Raw genomic sequence first — 24,929 nt, 5'->3', positions numbered from 1 at the left:
TCTGGACCCTTAACAGGTGGAGCTCTTGGGCCCAGGGGGGCCCTCAAGGGAACACCTGTGCCAGGGACAAAAGACTTGTCCCACTCTTAAAGGCCCTAGGCAGTAAGCTGCTGCACTGGAGGAGGGAGATATCAGTGGCTCCCACAGGGTCTATTAGGAGGATGGACTTCTTTACACTGGAGCCAGAGACGGCAAACCTGGTGCCCTAGGAGAGTGGTAGTGCCTCAGGAGTTGAGAGTTTATCCTCACTTTGGCCTATGACATGACCCTAGCTGGGCATTTGGGACAAACCAAAATGTGGAGCAGACTTGTAAACCACTTTTATTGGCCCAATATGTCCCAGAAAGTGAAGGAGTTTTTCAGCTCCTGTGTCACATGTCAAGCCAGTAGCAAGAAAGGTGGCCACCCAAAGGACCCCTCCCCCCATCCCACTTCCAGTAGTGGTGGTGGTACCCTTTGAAAGCATTGGTGTGGACATTGTGGGTCCACTTGAACCACCCACAGCCTCAGGGAACCAGTACACACTGGTAGTAGTTGATCATGCTACCAGATACCCTGAAGCAATTCCCCCCTAGGTCTACTACAGCTCCTGCATTAGCCAAGGTCCTGATTGATATTTTTGCCAGAGTGGGTTTTCCTAAAGGGGTGGTTTTTGACAGATACAAACTTCATGACAGCTTACCTGAAACACATGTGGAATGAGTGTGGGGTGACTTACAAATTCATCACACCGTACCATCCACAAACCAATTGACTTGTTGAGAGATTTAACACAACACTGAAGGGCATGACCATGGGGCTCCCTGAAAAAATCAAAAGGAGATGGAATGTCCACCTGCCATTCCTGCTTTTCACCTACAGAGGTTCCACAGAAGGGAGAAGGGATTTCCCTCTTTGAGCTTCTGTTTGGCCATCCTGTAAGGGGAGCACTGGCACTTGTTAAAAAATGCTGGGAGAGACATCTCCATGCGCCTAAACAAGATGTGGTGGACTGTATGCTTGGCCTCTGCTCTAGGAAGGCTGAATACATAGAAAAGGTATCCAAATACCTTGAGGCCAGCCGACAACTCCAGAAGTTGTAGTATGACCAAAAGGCTGCACTGGTAGAATACCAGCCAGGAGAGAAAGTCTGGGTTCTGGAGCCTGTGGCACCCAGGACAGATGGAGTGGCCCTTACCCAGTCCTGGAAAAGAAGAGTCAGTTCACCTACTTGGTGGGCCTGAGTACCAGCAGGACAGCCAAGAGGGTGATTCATGTTAACTGCCTGAAACTCTATAATGATAAGGCAGACATAACCTTTCTGAAGGTTATTGATGAGAATCAGGAACCTGAGAGTGAACCTGGATGGGTCAGAAATCCTTAAGTCACCAAAATATTTATTCTTTAATGAATATGTACCTGTTTCCACATATCCAAATCCTTTATCACAAAAATATTCCCTTTAAAAAAAAAAATGTTTAATTCTGAAATGTACTTGGCAAAGACCCAAGCGCTGTATACCAATTTAAAAAGCTTTCGAATTCAACAAGGGTCCATATAAATGACAGCAATGGTATTTTCACTGGAGGAAAGGTTTATGATTGATCAGAGTTACTACAGTAACTGTTTGGATGTATACTTTCAGCCAGGTCTCTTATCAGTGTTATTTTGAAGCTAAGTGCAATGGTTGATGGGGTGGAGAGGGTAATTACGGGTGTCTGCCTCGGACTGTGGCAGAATGGGGTTCCACTACTGACTCCACCAACAGACATATGCACAGTAGCAGGTAGAGGAATCTGGCTGGGTGGTTTACTGTGACTATCAAACAATTAACTAGTGGCATAGCAAAGGCCTCTGCGGCGCCCCCTCCACCCCCGAAAGCTCCAGGGGGCACCCTTAGCACAGTAACCTGGACTGAGAGCTCCTGAGTGAGTCCAGATGTACTTTGTTTTTGGGGGCGGAGGTGGGCGGCAGGACCAAGTTCAGTTGCCCCCTCCACCCCCACTGCCAAAACGCTGTCAGACACCTGCTCAAGAACAACAGACTATAGGCAGGCATGGTTTGCACCACATATGTGTGGTTTTGAAGAAAAAAAAAAAGAAAAAGAGGAAACAGGTAAAGTTTAACGGCCAAGGAAAGCACAGGTCCGTATTTTGCAGGCCAGGTGAACGCTGCCGCCCAGCTCCTTGAAGAACATAATTGAGGTTCTACATTGGATTTTTTTGTTGTTGTTAAAGTATCACGGAGGTTCAGCCAAGGCAACCAGGAAGTACCACGCAAACATACAGAGCTCACTCTTGAATGGACTGAGCCGTCTCGTTTTTTAAACGGAAGGAGCTATAGTGTGTCTGCAAGGCTGGGGTAAGAGCGGTGGAATGTGGCATTTCGTGTTAGTTGTGTGGTAGCAGCTGCTAAATTTGGGTGGCACCGATGAGCATTAAAGCAAGACTGAACAACATGAACCTGCAAGCATCTCTGAAACTAAGGTCAGGCGGCAACCTACATGTCCTCAGGAGACTTTGGTACATACCACGACAACGTGCTCGTGACACATCAGGGTGACTGTCGTCATTATTATAAGATTATTGCATGCCCAAAAAATGTGCGTAATAAGGCGTGTTTTTCTCTGAGCACATCAAACCGGGTTACCAGTGGGCGACAACATAACCTTCAGGTTTTACACATAGGACAGAATGTTCCTCAGCTAGCCTCTGCCAGCTCCAACAAGCAGGAGGGAGAGCAGAGGGGGCGCCGCCCTTGGGGCCACTGCCCCCTACCCTTTTGGCAGTGGAGGCTGCACAACGGGCCTCCTGAAGTGGGAAAACTGGTGGCAAATTCACACCCCTTCCTCAACTGGGCTGTTGTGAAGGTTTAAGACCTCCACTAACTTCACAGTTGTTTTATTTTATGAGAGTCTAAAATGTAAACATCAAGGAAACTGGTTGGAAATTGATTTGATCACCCGGTGATGAATGGCTTCTTGCTGGCCTTGCCGAAGGCCAAAAACCAAACAGGGAAAAATGTAAACAAACAGTGGCAGGAAAAAAAAAAAAAAAAAAGTCTGGTTTTAATCTGCCAACAAATGCAAGTCAAATTCGCTTTGCCAACAGGAAAAGCCCTGCTTACTGTATGCAAGTAATGATTACGGGAAGTGAGTGCGACGGTACTGTTAAAAGTACTTTGCAGATGCAAAATCGTCCCTCGTGCATGCTCCTGAAAGGAGAGAATGATGCACCAAATGAACAGTACAAGAATTGTAATCAATTCATACTTGATTTGTAAGAAAATGGGGGCCATATTTATACTTAGTTTGTGCTGAATTAGCAACAAAAAAAATTGCGCCAATTCAGCGCAAAACAAACGCCATAATTATACTTTGGCACTAGACACGTCTAGCGCCAAAGTTGTAGAATTTACATTGTTTTCGGGGGGGGGGGGGGAAAGACCTACCTTGCGTCAGTGAGATGCAAAGTTGGTGTTCCTTTCCAGAAAAGGATAATATGGCCATTGCACCATATTTATCCCCTGTGCTAAAATCCAACACGGGTGGATAGGGGCCTTAAATAACGGTGCTAAGCTTGCTTAGCGCCATTATTTAACACATGGGTCTGGGCAGGCGTAAGGTGTAGGCAGATTTCCATGGTCAGAGACCATGGAAATTGCCCACAGGTGCCCTTCCCTGTCCCCAGGGACACCCCCACCCACATCAGGAGGGCACCCCTCCAAGGTAAATCTTTTTTTTTTTTTTTTTTGCCCAACACCACTCGGGCCCCTGACTTGCATGCCACTAGCCCAATGATCATGCCCAAGGGACATTTGGCCCCCTGGCATGGCCATTGGGGTTGTGGGCATGGCTCCTGTCTTTACTAAGCCAGGAGCCATGTCCATGTGCACCAGAAAATGGCACTACTCTGCTTAAAGGCAATTTTTTCCCTCTAAATAGTGTAGCACCATAATTTGGTGCACAAGCCCCGGTTCCCCCTACGCCTCCCCGGCCCTGTTAGTGTCCTTTCCAAGGACACTAACGGGGCTTAGCGCCGGCTGGCACCATTCCATTAATATGGCACCCGGACAGCATCTGGGAATGGCACCATACTTTCATGCAAGCATAAATATGGGCCTATGTGCAAGCCACAAGGTTTGCACATAAGTCCATGGCCGGTGCTGTTGAATGCCAGTGTGCCGAACACTAAGGCTGAGTAGTCTCGATTCTGTTCTGAAATCCAGCACCACACACACTACTCTGCACGTTCTTTGTTCATCCCAGCCACCGCCCCTTGTTATGGCTTTTTTAAGTGTCTCACTGTCTCATTCCTCCCTTGTGTATTGCTCTTGCGCAAAGTCTGATGAAGAAAAACATGTTGGCCCCTCAAAATGTGTACTGATGGACCCACCTGCAACCACGGCTCAAATTAAGCACCATTAGCAATCCTATAAATCGAGCCTAAGTCTATTCTAAAGTGATTTTGAGATCAACTGGTAACTATCTGTAGACAGCTACACTGTTCATACCTAAATTAGACATACAATAAATCTGCAGGCGTAATCGGTCAAACAGGCAGGAAACCATTTAAGCACAGCCACTTTATATTTAGACATTTATTTAAGTGTATATGCATAAAGCTATCAGTGCTCAAGGATGTGGCATGGTATAGGAATATAGAAAATGACAAGAGTGACTATACCACTGAGCAGGAGTAAATATTTACATCGAGCCGATGGCAGAAGAACTCTGGAAAATGGTAGAGGCCTAGGACCAGTAAGGCAGTCGCAACAAAGTCTTACAGTACCCCCCCCCCCCAAAAAAAGAAATCTATATACACACGGTAAAGGCTTATTTTAAGATTGCAAATCAGAGCCGATGCTCAAAATGGAGGATTTGCACTTTTATAAAGGCGCATTATCGTCTCCTTCACCCACTCTTTTCTCTGTCACGGTGCAGCACATCCATCTCTTGTGTAAATCCTAAACCCAGGTCCAGGATGAAGGCAATCCAGGGCTTGGATACCCTGAACCATGGGTACGGACAAACATTTTCCCGGGGGCCAAAATGTTTCGTCTATGATGTGACCGAGAGCCGCATTAATGCTAGCAGCGTGGCACTCAGGAGGAGAAAGTTCCACGGGGTGGTGCCAGTAAGGTGGGTGTACTGGAAGCAAAGCATATACAGCCGCTGAACTGCACAATGTGAAACCAGAACACCTGGAATTAATCGGTTTCCCCCACTTTACCAAATTGTGTGATCCTAGGCAATTGTTTTGTTCCACTTTCCCTTATTCCCCCTTCATTGTCACATATAAAAGGATGCAGACATACATGACTTCAAGATGTGCAAAACCTTCTCCTGTGTTTGATTTAATAAGCTATAATGTTGTTTGTGTATAAGAGGAACCCAGCCCAAGGAGTGCACTTAACAAGTGACTTGCATCTTAGCTCACTATTGACACTGTTAGGGTGGGGAAAAAATGAATGTAAATTCATGTTTGAAAACTATTGCTTAAAAAAAATAACGTGATGTACGAAGGTGAAACGGAATATATCTTAATGAAATACACTTTCTGAATTTTAAATAGATTTTATCATATTTTTGATGCAAGAGGTCTTTAAAAATTAAGGTGTTTCTGAAGTTAAACCGTGCAGGATAACCTAGTTACTTCTTTTCTTTAACTTCAGTTAACCTTTACATAAAGGCTTGTTTCTTTATTTAACTTCTTCCTTAATGTTAGTGCTGATTCAAGAAAATGGTAGCCCAGTGCCGCTTTTGACCTGGGGGCCACATTTAAAGGTCAGAGGGGCCGCATGCGCCCCCCGGGCCGTACTTTGAGTATCAATGCCCTGGACAGTTTGCAAAGACCTGCAAACTCTAATGCGTGGACAGTCGCAAAGTTGCCACGATTCATCCCATAAAAAAAAAAAAAAAAAATACACACCACAGATGACGATCTCACCCCCATCAACGACCGAAGGAAACCCCTTTCCACAGTGGGAATTGAACACGACCACACTTGGTCGGGGTGAAATACTTTCCCATAACAAAAAGAATAAAAAGCGCGATTTGGAAAACGTGACGCTATTTTAAGTGTGCAATTGTACACTATGCGACAAGTCTTCACGATTGCGCAGGCAGTCACATTCATTTCTATAATATCATGGGGGCAGTCTTGCTTGCCTATGTGGAAACTTTCAACTAATAAGAACTGAAGATGGGTGGCACTTTCCATGGCCTTCACAAGCAACATTTTGCATTTCCTTTCTACCCCTAAACTAGCTCGCACATGTTGACACCCAAAAATCTTTCAGAATTAGGAAAGTACTGTTTGAGATATGACAGTTCACAGTGAGGTAAGTAGATCACAGAAATGCGCATTTACGCAGTAAAGCTTTTCTGGGGAGAAATAAACATGTACTGGATGAAAATATGTATCACTATGCCATAACAATAAAAAACACATACTTTAAACCTGTTTGACTAAGTGTATTTACCCATGGTTCTAGTTATGTATTGGATGTACATATATGTGTGTATTCATGGGTGTATGTGTATATGTTGTTTCTGTGCTTGGCGTGTTCGTGGGTCATTGCATGGCTCCTGGGTGGGTTGTTATACTAGATATCTATGAATCCCTACTCTTGTCTTATCACACTTATCTACCCATTATGTCATGTCTGTCAAACTATCCTCCATTCCCACTGTGACTCACCCCAAATCCTTTCTACTACTTTTATCTCCTAAATAACTCTGCCTAAGCCTTTCCCTGCTTCCACATCTAACTCACCAAACCTCACTCTACTACCATGACCTCCCACACAACCCTACTAAATTCTCCCTCATTTATCTCACCCTGCTACTATGATCTCCCTAACCCTTCCACAGACTTCCCTCCTCCATCCCCCTTTACTCATCCCAAGCCTTTGGGTTGAGTAATTGAGTGATATACTCCCATTTAACACTTCTGGATTTCTTTCCTCCTCCACCCCTCCATTGCCCCAGTCAATCTAACTAACAAACTCTCATATCTGCGGCTCAAATTAACTCATAATAATACTAAAACTGTACTCATATTTCCTGATACTAATCCATCACTAATTCTTGTTGGGTTTCAGAGTAGTGTGCTACTCGCCGAAAAGCACTCAGACGCCTCGTCAGGAGTAGTAAGCGCTATATAAATACTATAGTAACTCGTCTGCCTTACGAGCATGTATGACATAAACAAGGCTAAATGAAGCAGATGGGAGCGGAAACTGAGCACCAGATGAACACGTATTAAAAGGTTGATGGTTGTGCTGAACCAGCAGTCAGGCAAACATTATCGGTGTAATTTGAAACGTCTGAAGGAGGCAGGAGCAAGGTATCCTTTACTTGGAATATGAGACTTACTAATGTGCACAGTTAAGGTCCCGAACTTAGTATAGGCCTCAATGGCACAGACAGTTACACGGGAATTCGCTCGTCAAATGGAGCCAAGCCGTGGCAAAGAACGCCCTGCCTCAGTTTTCTGTCAGTAACTGCAGGTGTATAAAACACTAGATACTAAAAATATCCTTTCAGCACCTTATTAGAAAACTGTGTAAAGTACTTCAGCACATGCTGTGAGCTCCACGTCCTTTTCTCGATGTAAGTATCCGCATGGTGAACCCCGCACACGCGCCATGAATTTTTTTTTTTAACAATTTTAAGGCTAGCTATTGAACTACTGCAAAAGTCACTGCAGAAGTGTTAATGCCTGTGCGAGGTTACTTGGGGAGAATGGGGGTGGCACAACAGCTGACAGATTTAAAATGGCTGCACACACTTTAAAATGGCCTCTCTACAAACATATCCAACCAGCGGGTACAAAGCACCCTCCTCCTAGTATTCTTTCTACAGATGCGGAGTTAGTTACTTTTGATGGGCCTGGAGGAGACCCGTTTGTTATACTAAACGCCAATATACGTACAGTCCCCACTTTAAAGGGCGTTACGGGAAGTGGTCTCTTTACGTCATATGTTCTAACAAGGGAGCTAGAAACGTGAAAGTAGGTCAGGAATCCGTAGAGTAACAGAACTGACTCATGAGACCAGGTGCTGTGCTGACATTTCTTCCCCCCCCCCCCCCCCCAACACTGTTACACCCAACATTAGTTTTCATCCACGGTTCACAAGGAGACCAACCTGCTCATCAAGTAGTGCTACATTTTTATTACAACAGGGTAACAAAACTGTACATTTGTCAAGAACTGTACATTTCATATAAAATCATTCACGCAGCTTTCCCCTCTGCCCTTACAAAAACACTGTAGTCTAGAATGTTCACCAAAATACAAATAAGCAGACTGCTCAGCAGCCCAATTTAGCAATACATGTAAGGTCAAAAAATAAACACGATAAGCAGCATTTGGTGATGCGTCACGGCTCCTCAACCCCAGGCCGCGTCAGTGTAGAAGGCAACTCGAGAACGGTAATTCACAGCTTCTGAGAATTGCAGATAAATGGGCCCTGGGTTGGATTGAAATGAAACACTTGACCCATGCCAAGGACAGCAGCAGCGAGTGCACAGAGGGAGGTGGCGCACGACTGGGAGATGGAACATGCCCGGGCAGTGGCACGCACCCGAGTAGGGCAAAAAGAAATTCAAGGCAGTCGAGTTCGCCATTAAGGATAGAGGCCACTGGAGCCAGGCCTGAGCTGCCGCATAATACACTCCTTCCAAACATGAGTGGCTCCTCCCTCTTAGCTGATGCGAGTCCTAGGCATGGTCACATTTTGGACGAGAGGTACAAAGGCAGGACTCCAGGCCTAAGCCCAGAACCTAAAATATTGCACAGTGGACCTGTGGAGGTCTAACACGATTAAATTCACACGTAAGGCGTCGTAGGAATAGTGTAGCGACACTTCAGGGAATGTTTTACTGGTGGGGGTTGTAGGGTGTATGTAGACTTCAATGGTTGGCCACATCTCTGGTTACTTCAGGTCTGGAATTATCTGAATTCTGGGGCTCATGTTTGTGACAATCGTTCCTGATATGTTGTCAACAGCACAAAATAAGGGTCCCAGAACCCAAGAATTCGAAGGGGGGGAAGAAACATCCCACTCCCTTCTGTGCTACAATGAAGTTGAAATGCAAGGCCGAAAGTGCTGTATTTATTCAAAACCCCACAAAAAGAGGCAGCGTAGTGCTGGGAGGATTTGGTAGAAGGCCACAAGCCGTAGTAAACAGGCAGTAACTGGACCCCAATAATGGGAACTCAGTGGATTCTTGGTCAGGCCAGGCTTGAAACCCGACAATCTTTGAAGTGCAATATCCTCCCTCCCATCATACCCCGCTACCTCGCCCCTCACATTAACCAAACGCATCCACAGGTTCATTTAGCTTCAGGCACACTCAAGAAGCAAGGCCTCTCATACGCTACCCTTATCCCCCCCCTCCCCCCACCCATAATACAACTCCACCCACCCCGTTTGGTTTTGGGTGTTGCTCTTTTCTCCAGTGACTTGCTCTTTATGATATAGGTCCTAGAGTGAGGTATCGGTACGCCCCACCTCACCCCCCTGGCTTGGACACAACCATGGGGGCGTTAGCTAGCTGCAGTTAACATGTAGTTCTTGGGCGGGCTCGTGCGCCCCATCATTATCTCCTCCTTACACGTCAGTAAAGGGAAGGTGGAAGAGGGGGCCTGGGGCACCGGAGGGAGGGCTGCCGCCTCGTACAGCACACAGATAGAACCGTCCTCCCCGATCCGATAAGACACCTCGAAGGGGTCCACCCACAGCGTGAGCTCTCGGGGCAGCAGCGCGAAGAGCTGCTGGCTGGTGAGGCCGATCCGACTCGCCACTTTCCCGATGATGGGGTCCATCTTGTGGTTGATGCGAATGCAGCGATATCCGGATCCTTTGCAGGGCTTCTCTGGAAACCAGTGGTGTTTATAGTGCTCTGAAACAAAAACAACCGTTCATTAATACAAGGCACTGTGCATTTAATTATCACGCCCTACGCGGACATTAATCACCATCGCCACAGATCCTCCCGAGTCAGGCCAGAGGTACCCGCTAGTGTCCATTGTAATTGAAAATCACGAGTATCTCTCGACTAGGTATGGTAATCCATGGGTAAAAACGACTTATTCATATAAATGTATTAATATTGAGTCACGGCATTCGGAGCTGGATACGGTAAAGAAAGAACTATCTACCTCGCCAGAAATCAAAATGGCCCCTGCGCTCCTCGGGGCACTGCTTTGGACACCGGAATCACCAGTAGTACAACAGAAAACTAGGGCTTACACACTAGTCTCCGCGAGACCATTCCCACCTTTGTCCCATTCCAGCTCTAATACGTTGTGTGGTACCAACCAGCAGAGGTTTGCTACACACTAGCACTACAAAGAAAACCGCATTTTTTTTTTAACCAGCCTACATGGCCCTTCTATGACGCCCCACTTCCAGGAAACCCAGCACATTCGATAAAGACAACACATCCATGAAGTGACCAGCTATGGTCGAGCCCTTTCCAGAACATTGTGAATAAACCCGAATGTTACTGATATGGAAAACTGTAGGATTTGGGAGGGAGGGAGGGTGGGGCGCAGAGGTTGACTGGACATTATTACAATCAGTATGGCTGGCGGTGATTGGCACAGTAATGTGTGCCGTGCATTAGCCAAGAGTGGTGCACTGTTGATTCATAGCAACAATAAATCATTTTGTATGCAATAAAGTGGTAGTAGGAACAGTAGTGTATTTTGTGGATATGCGATAAGATGGCCGCATGACGTTTGATTTGCGGACTTTAGTGCACAGTGGCCATGTTACCCGTTGTGACCGTGTATGATACAAGATAGGTTATGGAGGCGTTTAGAGTGAGTTAAAGTGGCACAGTATTGCCAACAGGAATACCATCCTATCTGAGTTAGTGACCGCTTAACAGCCCGTTCCCATTGACATTGGACGGGAGGAGTAATCCACAGTAGTGTTGGCGTGTACAGTACCAGTTGCGACACGAAGCGTGCGACTATGGCACGGGATCCACAGCGAGTCGTGATTTGGGGCATCAGTGTTCCATAGCCTTTTCTTATGAGTGTAGACTAGACGGGTCGCGGGGGCTTGCAACATGGTCGTGTTTACCATTGGATTTGTTGTAATAATTAAGTCTATATGTGTCAAGGATACAGGGCATACCATACCTCCCATGTACGTATGTGTATCGGATGTTCTTAAGGTCCCATTTACGGCCACCATCATAAGGCTTTAACTTCCTAGGCTTTAAACGGTTACGGAGAAGCCTTTGAGTTAAGGCCTTTGTCACTTGTGCCAGTCTGCACTGTCTATAATGGCGGTAGGTCGGAGCTGTACTTTATGCGGCTTCTCTTAACGAGGTGCACAGTACTGGCCTCTTTGTTCGCACAAACTGAGCATTATTGTGATTACTTCTCGCTGGGTGCACATCAATTTGGGCCTGTCCTACGTGTGTGCTATTGTTTGGGGGGGTGAAAGAATGTAAATTTTCTTAGAAGTTCGCAGTAGTTGCGGGTTTCGAAGGAGGGGGGGGGGGGTATCAGTGTTAAGGGATAGGGACTATCATCGGGTATTCTACCACTGCGAGGCTCTTCCCTTGTGTAGTATGCCAGCGGTTTAAGTCCGTATTCCTCACTCTTACGCCCAAGAGAGAGAGGGACATCTTCCTTTAAGGTCATGGAGTATAAAGTAAAGGTGGAGATTCAGTGCTCACCTGCTAGCGCCTCGGCCATAGCCCCTCCAAAGCCCCGCAGACGGCTCTCGCTCACTCGACCGCGAAGCAACGAGGACAGGAAGCCGGCGGCAGCAGTGATCTCCGGGCGCCCAGGTGACAAGAGGGCGGCGGACTGGTTGGAGGCGGCGGCGGGGTCCTGCGGCATGACGGAGGCTCCTGTAGATCCGTGGGGGCAGAATGTCAGCTAATTGCGTCGTTTCGGGGTCCTTGGAACGTTAGGGACTCTGGGTAGAGCCAAGGAGGGCGGAGTAATGTGAATTTAGAGTAGCTTTTCTTGGACAGCACTGTAAGTGGAATACGGCCTCCTTGTTGCCGGGGTCTGTGTTGTTTGGTACAGATCGGACTGCAGCCCCTCCCAGGCCCGCTGGTCCTTGCTCGGATCCTACAGTCCCGCGGCTTATCTGGGCTCTCCGCTCTGCGCCGGCGTATTTTATGCCGTCTCACGCGCTACGCTCCTGCCTCGCGTAACCAATCAGAGTGCGCATCCTGTGGAGGGCGGAAGCCCCACCCCCCCGAAGGCAGCCGAGAAGACTTGACAACAGTGACGTAAGCGCTGGGAAAGTCTGGAGCAACAGATGTAAAGGCCTATTAATAGGAAGCCGAGGAGGAGGGGTGAGAGCCGATGGAGGTTGTAGGTGAAGAAGAGGAGGCAACTGCCGCAGGAGAGGGGGTGGAAGCTCTAAAGTTAAAAGGGATGCAGCAGGAAGAGGGCGGGTAACACCTAGGGAAGGGATGGAACTTGTGTGCAGGTATGAAACTGCCGCATGAGAAAACTCCCACTTGAAACGACAAGAGAAGCGCACTCTGCCCCGAGCTGGGGATTGTTGGTGGGAAAGAAATGCAGCAAAGTTTACAACCAATAGGGATTGAGGTGTCATTAAAGACACCGTTTCCATGACTTGACAACCTAATGCATTCTGGGAGATGTGGTCTTCGTTTCCTTTAGTTGGTCTCAGTGAACTAACACACCCACAAACACGTTTGGACGAAATCCTAGGGCTGTAACTTGAAAAGTTCTTTTTTTTTAAATTCTAATTGTTTTATACCCACTGATACCTGTAATTCTCTGTTATCCCTTTATATTCCTTTAGTTTGGCAGTCTTTTTACTGTTTCCTTTACTGTTCTTCCAACTTCCCATGTTGCCTGGTTGCAGACATTCTCTGTGATGTACCCAAGAATCCATTAGGCACATCACAGTTAGAGTCACACCACAACATAACTCTTCGTAATTTATAACATGAAGATATCTGGTAATAGTGGTGTGAAATAGGTGTACCTGGGGAGAGCGAGGTACGCTCTGTACGAGGGATGATTAGCCGCTAAGAAGCAGAGTGGAAGGTTCAGTAACGCCTTGGCCCGTGTTGCTGCTGCCTGTGGACAACGGACAGATCTGCAAGTATGAAGAAGGTAGGGCGTGGGGGTGACGGGCAAGAGGACGGCTATTGGTATGGGCAGCTGGTCTGACGAAGCTCAAGCGAGGGGGACAATCGTTGGATGTAAAAATCGAGCTGCAGTTTTGAATAGGAGCTTGAGTTGTTGCATGAGGAGGAAGTAAGATTTACGTTTTGACGACAAGAACGGTATAGTAGAGGGTCAGCTGCTTGGCATCCGTAGTAGGATCTTGGGCTTTAATCCCGGGCATGTTCAAGGACGCGGCAGTCCATCTGCCCTGCTGCCAGTTTAAGCCAAAACCTGTCTGAGTAAACCAAAAGAAACAGATGCAACACATCCTGGGATAGACAGCATACTGCTGCACACAAGCTAAATTTTAAATCACTCCCTGGAAACAAATGTCCTGCAGAAGGACGAGATAAGATCATATGTCCCTCGAATTCACAGACGAGGATTGGAATGGCAAAAAACGTCTTCTAAACATTATCTTAGTGGTGGTGAAATGAAGGGACAACCGAACATAGAGAGTCGTACACATGTTGTAAAGTTAGTGAATTGCAGCAACTCAGTTGCATGCTGCACTGCAACATAACGGACAGATAGGCCAAATGTAGTAGATTCGTTTTACAACATGACCCAGACTAGATAGATTGACTTGGTCTACGTGTAGGTGACAAGATATCCCATATTTGCCAGAATAGTCTTGTTTTCAGTCTCTATCCTAGCAATTTTTTTAAATGCAGCACGTCACAGAGGAACTCTGCACTAAGAAGAGTCTTGTGTATCTGTGCAGAATTAGCAGTATTCAATAGGAACCAACTTAACACCACAGATATAGCGTGTCACAGTTATTGCCACACAAATCGAAACTTGGAACAAAAGCACAACCCTGTCAGGTCATTCTGTGCCCTGCGGCTGCTACAGCATTCCAGTCATTTTGGGGGATAATGACATGTACCCTTTTTTGTTTTTCCAAAACTGGCCGCCCTGTGCACTTGGAAATAAGCTAATGCTTTGACATGGCTCAAATAAGAAGGATTATATGCAAGGAACGCAGCGTGAGTGCGAATTCAATTGTGGTTCCATCAACCAGATGAGTCCGCTTCGAACATGGAAGCAAACTGAACTGGGTGATCAGCTCTGGAACCCCTGTCCTCCTGGACCGTTGAAACCATTGCAGCCTGACCGTGTTCTAGAAAAAAAAACAGAAAACCAGCCTTAGTGCAGAATTCACCTCTTTCTAAACCCTTACCAGGGATTACCGTATTTTGGAGAGATAGGAACCAAGAAGAGCATAAAACTAGCAACACTCGAAGTCCTCAGCCAAATAACCTTTCTGGGACTACTCATCCTCCAGCTAATAGAATGAATAAACAAGGGGCATTTATAAAGCGTTAACAGCTGCCCCAAATGGCTTCCCGTCTCTACTAGTGACTAACAGTACTGGCCCTTCTGCCTCAAGTAAAGTGACGAGAACGGCCCGATTTAGAGATGTTTTCTGAAAAGGCATTCCATTTTGATAAATGGAAGTTTTTTTGTGAAAGAAGACAGGGCGACCCATGACATACATCTTCTTTACACTAATGCTACGGAATAGCCTCCATATCAGGGGCTCTACAAACAATCTTTTGCCATGCAATGGGTCTCGCATTTGCTACCGTCAGAACTATTGGTGTTATAAATTCCTAACTGGACTTTTCTTGCCACATAAATTGAAAATAAAAAGTAAAACAGTTGATATAAGTGAGCCGATTCAAAGTGCCGTGGCTGCCATGAGCATGAGCGCGTATGAGATACACAAAAGAAAAAAGAAGTTTGCTCACAGTCAAACATATCGGCAAACATGCAATTATCCATGTAACAGGGTCAGTCTGCAAGGCAGTAACAAAACCACCCCAAGGAGGGACAAACATAAAGCATTTACCAATGATAACGGAGGATTTTTGAAAAGCAAGCCCACGAACGAGTGAAAGTGATGGGTGTGAGGTGGGCGTGGATAAAAGCCCACAACACTTACAACAGGCCAAAGCTCTTGTGCGCTCGACCTAAAAAAAAACTATGAGCTAGGGCAGGAGATGATTATTTCACAGGCAATGACTTAGTTTTTATAGCACTTCATAATTATTTTTTTGTTTGTAGGCACTGCAAATAACAGACGTTCATTGTATCCTTTGTAGTGCCCATTACTGGCCTCACAAGAGAGAGGTGATCGAGTTAGCCTTTCCACCATTTACACTTGCTATGTTAGCAAGGATTTATACAGGGATGTATTACCATTAGTTTGCCACACATTTCTACATCTAGAGTGCATATATCCCTGGCAAGCATTTTCACTTTGCGATTCTTCTCATCGTGCTAGTAAATGTTCACTTTAGAGATTAGGTGCCAGTTCCCATTTCTGTGCAGAAGAACTGTGCTTCTGTAGATTACATCAAGGTCTGCAACAGATGTGGCATCCCAGAGAAAGTGTACAAATTGGGCATTTAAGGAGAGGTTATGGTCGTAGCATCTATGCTTGATAGCAGTCAGTGATGCACGAGGTTTGCACCAGAAGTCATGTAAAGAGAAGAAAGGTTTCATCTCTGATGGATAGCATAGAGAGAAAGAGAGGACAGAACACATATTGACTTTAAAATAATTGAACGGGGATGGAGGGGAGATATAGGGAAAATACTAAATACATTTGAGGTGATAAGCATATTTTAGTGTATGCCTGGGGCTAAAAGGGTCAGAAGATATGACTTGGTCTAACAAAAATGCTGACACCTGCATGTGGGAGGTGCTTTCTCCCCCTATCTATCTAGGAAAACATTTACGCCAGTCCTTAATATGAGTAAATGTTAAATCTTTTCCAAGGAGGGAAAGGGCTGGAGAAAAGTTTATGAATACCCACAAACTAAGGGCGTTCACATCTTGTAGTACCCTGATTTAGCCTCATCTATTTACTTACACAAAACATTCTACATTAGTAAATTCATTTTTGCAAGCACATAATAATTTTCCTGAATTCGAAAAGTGTTTTTGCACTCGTAAATAAGGCTATTTGCATGTAGAAGTCTGACTTTTACCCATGAACAGCTTCGAGAATCAGGACCACTGTTGCTGGTTCAGGTCTAGGCTTGTTTCATTAACCGTAGACTCGGATTACCTGTATTGCTATTTACGTGCTCCACAACCTCAAATCGCCCTGTCCCTCAGCGGATAATGACACCCTGGGGGTAAGGATAGGGTGGCCGATTGGCATGGCCGAGCCATGACGGGCCAGGTTCTTAAATGTGGCCGTTGCAAGAAGCCTCGGCAATTCCCTGTTGCGATACATGCGTCATTGGAAGGGGATCAAAGTCTGCCAACGGTAAACAAAGCGTGCCAACGGCGCGGGCCCTGGACATCAGGTTCCCGGAGACCAGCCAGAGGCAAATTGCTGAGCCCTGACACAAACTGGAATATCAAGCATACTAGCCTTTATAGACAGCATTTAGTTTCATATCTAAACTACACCGTCTAGATCGTTTGTATAGAAATATATACAAACTGTTTAAGTAATATGTGTGCTGATGTAGACATCTGAGAAGTGAAAAAATTCTAATAGGAGAAAGGAAGGATAGAAATATACACACTATAGAAAGGCCTCATCCTGCCTGTTTCGAAGGCAACATTTTAAACTTCATTCTCACTTTGGACTTACAGTCCCCAAAGATTGACCCAGTCCACTGCGACCATGCCACGATCCTTGTGGTGTAAGATCTTCCTCGGCGTATCACAAAACTAATAGGACTCTTCTCTAAACAGAAGTACACACCGGATTCAAACCTTGTTCACTTGGACGAAATCACCCCATATTGTTAGACCGGTTCCTACTTTGTTTCTCTAATTGAACCTTCTCTGCATTCGGATGCTCGCTGCGCTTCTGTCTTCTGGGCCCTGTCGTCTTTTCCATATGCACCTCCTCTTTAGGAGACATCACAGACAAATCTGTTTACTGTTCCCATCTCTCACCCCCAAACTCCAATCTTCACAGTCATCTTACCTTCCCCAAAATCAGGGATTTTCCGTTTCCAAGCATCTTCCACCGTAGTTAGCCTGTCATTTTCCATTCCGTTCCTCCATCCTTCCCTGACCTAGGTTGTAGTTTCTTCCCGCTCTGCTGGGAATCTTCGTGTGCTACGGCTGCAGTATTGTGTATTATGCCCCATCCCCCGCACTGGAGCAGGTTTCTTATACTGACCATCTGGAACATGGGTACTCACAAACTTTTTCTCGGGGGCCAAAATTGCAGTATGGTTTGCGGCCGAGGGCCGCACTGAAGTGACAGCGGGGCGGGGGCGGGGCTTAGAGGGGGTGGGGCTTAGAGGGGGAACAACCACCCGCCCCCTTTTTCAAAACATTGTAACACACACAGCGCCATCTGCACACAGCGCCATCAGCACTCATCCCTACCCCAGTAACACACACAGCGCCATCTGCTCTCACCCCTACCCCAGTAACACACACAGCGCCATCTGCACACAGCGCCATCAGCACTCACCCCTACCCCAGTAACACACACAGCGCCATCTGCACACAGCGCCATCTGCTCTCACCCCTACCCCAGTAACACACACACAGCGCACACACACAGCGCCATCAGCACTCACCCCTACCCCAGTAACACACACAGTGCCATCTGCACACAGCGCCATCTGCTCTCACCCCTACCCCAGTAACACACACAGCGCCATCTGCACACACCCCTACCCCAGTAACACACACACAGCGCACACACACAGCGCCATCTGCTCTCACCCCTACCCCAGTAACACACACAGCGCCATCTGCACACAGCGCCAACAGCTTGACACAAATGTCAGTCAGCACCTATGTTCCTTAACTAATGTTATGCTTAATTTATTAATTTCATGATTTTGAACTCCTAGGAGGTCCACATTAAAAACAAACGAAAAATAAGATCACAATGAGGAAAATCAATAACGGACGAGACAAGATACAATAAAATGTAAGAATTATTACAAAGTGCAACACTATTAAAACTTCAAATATTCACTAAAATGGTCAATATACATTTAAAAATGCTTTAAATAAGTTAAAAATCTGAAATCAAACCATTTCATTTGGGTTGTTATATAGCCACGTTACTCAAAGTACGGCTCGCGGGCCGCCAAGGTAGGTCCGTGGGGCCGCTGGCGGCCCGCGGGCCGTACTTTGAGTAACGTCGATCTGGAAGATCAGTCCTCATCTCCCTTCTAGATTGCACATCAGGACTACTCAGTTTCTCCTATTTGGTCTCCCATAACATACTTTTCCCCCATTGGGTGGCCCCCCACCTACCTCATTCTTCTACCCCCGAGATGATGGCGATGGCTCATTTGCGAAAAGTAGGGCACAGAATTTAAACACTCCTTACTTTGGGTTTTTTGGATGTAAAATAGACTTCTGCAACGCGTGTAATGTACGAAAGACATATCTTCAGGACAGCCAATAATGTTTTTTTTGTTTCTGTGATGTAACAATCCAAGAGAAATTTGACGTGATACCTCACAGCATTGTTTGGGGGAGGGGATCAACATTTTGTGTTGTACCCCAATGGTTTTCTAGGCTGTCCATATCACAACCCATCATTAACTCTCAAAATCTCTCTCTCCACATTTTAGTGACCATTGTGGTCAGACAATTAATTACGTGCTGAATGCCTAGCTTTGTAAAATTTTGCTGTTCAGCTTGCTTCAGTTTTAAACAAATATTCAAAGAATGAACACATGCAAAAGTAAAATCAGTTTTGACAAAACCCGACTCCTTTTAGCAGAAATACATCATGATTAAATCGTCATGTATGAAAAACGGTAGTTAGCCTTCTGGATTAACACACAGGCTGCAGACATGTTGTTGGTTTGAATTCAGAAAGGGAAATTTCAGACTTTCATCCTTCAAGATCAGGTTCGATGTAAGTTCAGTTTACAGTGTTTCATTGTCTCAATAACGCAACTTGTAAGAGCCCATAAATACCACAGAGTCAATTCAGTTATGTTGTGATACGCCCACGTTGTTTGCCATTTTTAGGTTATAGGGCAAGCGCTGTCTGCAGGAAGACATTTTGTTAGTGGGATCAGAGCCCGGCCACTGCTTACCATTGGTTGGCTTCACTGACATGCTCATTTAGTTCTTCCTATTCGTTAGTATGTGTGCACTTTCCTTCCTCTACTTTCGTATATTCACCACCCCCTGGAGCATGAACCTATTACTGTGTCCTTCCACTACTCGACTTTTCATGTGCCAATTTTGTATTCTCGTTTCAGTCCGCTAGGATAGTGCATGTGTTTTCCAATAGTCTCCCTCTTGTGCTTCTTACCCGTCCCTCTGCCACACTCCGTGTTCTGGTCTGTCACCTGTAGGAGGCTGGACTGGCTTGTAGTGAGTACCAAGGGGTACTTGCACCTTGCACCAGGCCCAGTTATCCCTTATTAGTGTATAGGGTGTCTAGCAGCTTAGGCTGTTAGATAACGGTAGCTTAGCAGAGCAGCTCAGGCTGAACTAGGAGACGTGTGAAGCTACTACAGTACCACTTAGTGTCATATGCACAATATCATAAGAAAACACAATACACAGTTATACTAAAAATAAAGGTACTTTATTTTTATGACAATATGCCAAAGTATCTCAGAGTGTACCCTCAGTGAGAGGATAGGAAATATACACAAGATATATATACACAATAGCAAAAATATGCAGTATAGTCTTAGAAAACAGTGCAAACAATGTATAGTTACAATAGGATGCAATGGGGAAACATAGGGATAGGGGCAACACAAACCATATACTCCAAAAGTGGAATGTGAACCACGAATGGACCCCAAACCTATGTGACCTTGTAGAGGGTCGCTGGGACTATTAGAAAATAGTGAGAGTTAGAAAAATAACCCTCCCCAAGACCCTGAAAAGTGAGTGCAAAGTGCACTAAAGTTCCCCTAAGGACAAAGAAGTCGTGTTAGAGGAATAATGCAGGAAAGACACAAACCAACAATGCAACAACTGTGGATTTCCAATCTAGGGTACCTGTGGAACAAGGGGACCAAGTCCAAAAGTCACAAGCAAGTCGGAGATGGGCAGATGCCCAGGAAATGCCAGCTGCGGGTGCAAAGAAGCTTCTACTGGACAGAAGAAGCTGCGGTTTCTGCAGGAACGAAAAGGGCTAGAGACTTCCCCTTTGGTGGACGGATCCCTCTTGCCGTGGAGAGTCGTGCAGAAGTGTTTTCCCGCCGAAAGAACGCCAACAAGCCTTGCTAGCTGCAAATCGTGCAGTTAGCGTTTTTGGACGCTGCTGTAGCCCTGAAGGGACCAGGAGGTCGCAAATTGGACCAGGAGAGAGAGGGGACGTCGAGCAAGACAAGGAGCCCTCTCAGCAGCAGGTAGCACCCAGAGAAGTGCTAGAAACAGGCACTACGAGGATGCGTGAAACGGTGCTCACCCGAAGTCGCACAAGAAGGCCCACGTCGCCGGAGAACAACTTAGGAGGTCGTGCAATGCAGGTTAGAGTGCCGTGGACCCAGGCTGGACTGTGCACAAAGGATTTCCGCCGGAAGTGCACGGAGGCCGGAGTAGCTGCAAAAGTCGCGGTTCCCAGCAATGCAGCCCAGCGAGGTGAGGCAAGGACTTACCTCCACCAAACTTGGACTGAAGAGTCACTGGACTGTGGGAGTCACTTGGACAGAGTTGCTGGATTCGAGGGACCTCGCTCGTCGTGCTGAGAGGAGACCCAAGGGACCGGTAATGCAGCTTTTTGGTGCCTGCGGTTGCAGGGGGAAGATTCCGTCGACCCACGGGAGATTTCTTCGGAGCTTCTGGTGCAGAGAGGAGGCAGACTACCCCCACAGCATGCACAAACAGGAAAACAGTCGAGAAGGCGGCAGGATCAGCGTTACAGAGTTGCAGTAGTCGTCTTAGCTACTTTGTTGCAGTTTTGCAGGCTTCCAGCGCGGTCAGCAGTCGATTCCTTATTAGAAGGTGAAGAGAGAGATGCAGAGGAACTCGGCTGAGCTCTTGCATTCGTTATCTAAGGAATCCCAAGAGACAGAGACCCTAAATAGCCAGAAAAGAGGGTTTGGCTACTTAGGAAAGAGGATAGGCTAGCAACACCTGAAGGAGCCTATCACAAGTCTCTGACGTCACCTGGTGGCACTGGCCACTCAGAGCAGTCCAGTGTGCCAGCAGCACCTCTGTTTCCAAGATGGCAGAGGTCCGGAGCACACTGGAGGAGCTCTGGACACCTCCCAGGGGAGGTGCAGGTCAGGGGAGTGGTCACTCCCCTTTCCTTTGTCCAGTTTCGCGCCAGAGCAGGGCTAAGGGGTCCCTGAACCAGTGTAGACTGGCTTATGCAGAATTGGGCACATCTGTGCCCAACAAAGCATTTCCAGAGGCTGGGGGAGGCTACTCCTCCCCTGCCTTCACACCATTTTCCAAAGGGAGAGGGTGTAACACCCTCTCTCAGAGGAAGTCTTTTGTTCTGCCATCCTGGGCCAGGCCTGGCTGGACCCCAGGAGGGCAGCTGCCTGTCTGAGGGGCTGGCAGCAGCAGCAGCTGCAGTGAAACCCCAGGAAGGGCAGTTTGGCAGTACCAGGGTCTGTGCTACAGACCACTGGGATCATGGGATTGTGCCAACTATGCCAGGATGGTATAGAGGGGGCAATTCCATGATCATAGACATGTTACATGGCCATATTCGGAGTTACCATTGTGAAGCTACATATAGGTAGTGACCTATATGTAGTGCACGCGTGTAATGGTGTCCCCGCACTCACAAAGTTCAGGGAATTGGCTCTGAACAATGTGGGGGCACCTTGGCTAGTGCCAGGGTGCCCTCACACTAAGTAACTTTGCACCTAACCTTTACCAGGTAAAGGTTAGACATATAGGTGACTTATAAGTTACTTAAGTGCAGTGTAAAATGGCTGTGAAATAACGTGGACGTTATTTCACTCAGGCTGCAGTGGCAGGCCTGTGTAAGAATTGTCAGAGCTCCCTATGGGTGGCAAAAGAAATGCTGCAGCCCATAGGGATCTCCTGGAACCCCAATACCCTGGGTACCTCAGTACCATATACTAGGGAATTATAAGGGTGTTCCAGTAAGCCAATGTAAATTGGTAAAATTGGTCACTAGCCTGTCAGTGACAATTTGAAAGAAATGAGAGAGCATAACCACTGAGGTTCTGATTAGCAGAGCCTCAGTGAGACAGTTAGTCACTACACAGGTAACACATTCAGGCACACTTATGAGCACTGGGGCCCTGGTGAACAGGGTCCCAGTGACACATACAACTAAAACAACATATATACAGTGAAAAATGGGGGTAACATGCCAGGCAAGATGGTACTTTCCTACACAACCCCCCCCAAAACGAAGGACAATAAGACTAGCCATGACCTGATGAGTCTTCATTGTCTAAGTGGAAATATCTGGAGAGTCCATCTGCATTGGAGTGGCTACTCCCAGGTCTATGTTCCACTGTATAGTCCATTCCCTGTAGGGATATGGACCACCTCAACAATTTCGGATTTTCACCTTTCATTTGTTTTAGCCAAAGTAGAGGTTTGTGGTCTGTCTGAACAATGAAGTGAGTGCCAAACAGGTATGGCCTCAACTTCTTCAGAGCCCAGACCACAGCAAAGGCCTCCCTCTCAATGGCAGACCAACGCTTTTCTCTAGGGGTCAACCTCCTACTAATAAAAGCAACAGGTTGATCCTGGCCCTCAGAATTAAGTTGTGATAGGACTGCCCCTACTCCTAATTCAGATGCATCAGTTTGGACATAGAATTTTTTAGAGTAACAAGGGCTTTTCAGGACAGGTGCAGAGCACATGGCCTGCTTCAGCTCCTCAAAAGCTTTCTGACAGTTAGCTGTCCACAATACCTTTTTAGGCATCTTTTTGGATGTGAGGTCATTAAGAGGGGCTGCAATGGAGCCATAGTTCTTAATGAACCTCCTGTAATACCCAGTGAGGCCTAGGAAGGCTCTCACCTGAGTCTGAGTGGTAGGGGGAATCCAATCAATAATTGTTTGGATTTTCCCCTGAAGTGGTGCAATCTGTTCCCCACCAACAAGGTGTTCCAGATAAACCACCTTACCCTGCCCTATCTGGCACTTTGAAGCCTTGATAGTGAGGCCTGCCTTTTGCAGGGCCTCCAACACTTTCCATAGGTGGACCAGGTGATCATCCCAGCTGGAGCTAAAGACAGCTATATCGTCCAAATATGCTGCACTGAAAGCTTCCAGCCCTTGCAGGACTGTGTTCACCAACCTTTGAAAAGTGGCAGGTGCATTTTTCAAACCAAAAGGCATTACAGTAAACTGGTAATGTCCTCCAATGGTTGAAAATGCAGTCTTAGGTTTAGCATCTTCTGACAATTTGATCTGCCAATACCCTGCAGTCAAATCAAAAGTGCTTAGATACTTGGCAGATGCCAGTGTATCTATGAGCTCATCTGCCCTGGGTATAGGGTGAGCATCAGTTTTGGTTACCAAGTTGAGACCTCTATAGTCTACACAAAACCGCATTTCCTTCTTTCCATCTTTGGAATGGGGTTTTGGTACCAGTACCACAGGAAAAGCCCATGGACTGTCAGAGTGCTCAACCACTCCTAGTTCTAACATTTTCTGGACCTCTTGCTTTATGCAGTCCCTGACATGGTCAGGCTGCCTATAGATCTTACTTTTGACAGGCAAGCTGTCTCCAGTATCTATAGTGTGCTCACACCAAGAAGTGGTACCTGGCACAGTAGAGAAGAGTTCAGAGAATTGATCTAGGAGATGTATGCAATTGTCTTTCTGCTCAGCAGTAAGACAATCAGCCAAAACTACACCTTCCACCAGAGCATCTTGTTCTGTGGAAGAGAAGAGATCAGGTAGAGGATCACTGTCTTCTTCCTGTCCCTCATCTGTTGCCATGAGCAGGGTGAGATCAGCCCTGTCATAGTAGGGTTTCAGGCGGTTGACATGGAGCACCCTAAGGGGACTCCTGGCAGTGCCTAAGTCAACTAAATAGGTGACTTCTCCCTTCTTTTCAACAATTGTGTGGGGTCCACTCCATTTATCTTGGAGTGCTCTTGGGGCCACAGGCTCCAAGACCCACACTTTCTGCCCTGGTTGGTACTGAACCAAAACAGCCTTCTGATCATGCCATTGCTTCTGGAGCTCTTGGCTGTCCTGAAGGTTTTTGCTGGCCTTTTTCATGTACTCAGCCATCCTTGATCTGAGGCCAAGTACATAATCCACAATATCCTGCTTAGGAGCATTTAAAGGTTGTTCCCAACCCTCCTTTACAAGTGTGAGTGGACCCCTAACAGGGTGTCCTAAAAGAAGTTCAAAGGGGCTGAAGCCCACTCCTTTCTGGGGTACCTCCCTGTAGGCAAAAAGGAGGCATGGTAACAGGATATCCCATCTCCTGCGGAGTTTTTCAGGGAGACCCATAATCATGCCTTTGAGAGTTTTATTAAATCTCTCCACCAGTCCATTTGTTTGTGGATGATAGGGTGTTGTGAACTTGTAAGTTACACCACACTCCTTCCACATGGCCTTTAAGTATGCAGACATGAAATTGCTTCCCCTGTCTGATACTACTTCCTTTGGGAAGCCCACCCTAGAAAATATTCCTAGGAGGGCCTTTGCCACTGCAGGTGCTGTAGTGGTCCTTAAAGGAATTTCTTCAGGATATCTTGTGGCATGGTCCACTACCACCAAGATAAACCTATTGCCTGAAGCAGTAGGAGGGTCAAGGGGGCCAACTATGTCATACCCTACCCTTTCAAAGGGAACCCCAACCACAGGCAGTGGAATAAGGGGTGCC

The 24,929-nt window shown here is 46.6% G+C and overlaps 1 protein-coding gene and 1 long non-coding RNA gene across 2 annotated transcripts in view; one reads left to right on the top strand and one right to left on the bottom strand.

Annotated features, from left to right (window-relative positions):
- Positions 1-8,137: 8,137 nt before the first annotated feature.
- BTG2 (BTG anti-proliferation factor 2) lies at positions 8,138-12,107 on the bottom strand. The gene is made up of 2 exons (XM_069238437.1): positions 11,684-12,107; positions 8,138-9,889 (listed from the first exon to the last, which is right to left on the bottom strand). Exons 1-2 carry the CDS (start codon positions 11,847-11,849, stop codon positions 9,534-9,536), a joined length of 522 nt encoding a protein of 173 aa, XP_069094538.1. The 5' UTR covers positions 11,850-12,107; the 3' UTR covers positions 8,138-9,533.
- Positions 12,108-12,919: 812 nt separating this feature from the next.
- The window catches only part of LOC138301966 (uncharacterized), a 44,344-nt gene continuing 32,334 nt past the window's right edge, over positions 12,920-24,929 (top strand). The window contains exon 1 of the long non-coding RNA XR_011205188.1: positions 12,920-13,112. This is a non-coding gene — a long non-coding RNA (uncharacterized lncRNA). The remainder of the gene's footprint in view (positions 13,113-24,929) is intronic.

The sequence above is a fragment of the Pleurodeles waltl genome, chromosome 6 (assembly GCF_031143425.1).
Source record: "Pleurodeles waltl isolate 20211129_DDA chromosome 6, aPleWal1.hap1.20221129, whole genome shotgun sequence".
Taxonomy (NCBI): domain Eukaryota; kingdom Metazoa; phylum Chordata; class Amphibia; order Caudata; family Salamandridae; genus Pleurodeles; species Pleurodeles waltl.
This window is presented reverse-complemented; position numbering and strand designations above follow the sequence as displayed.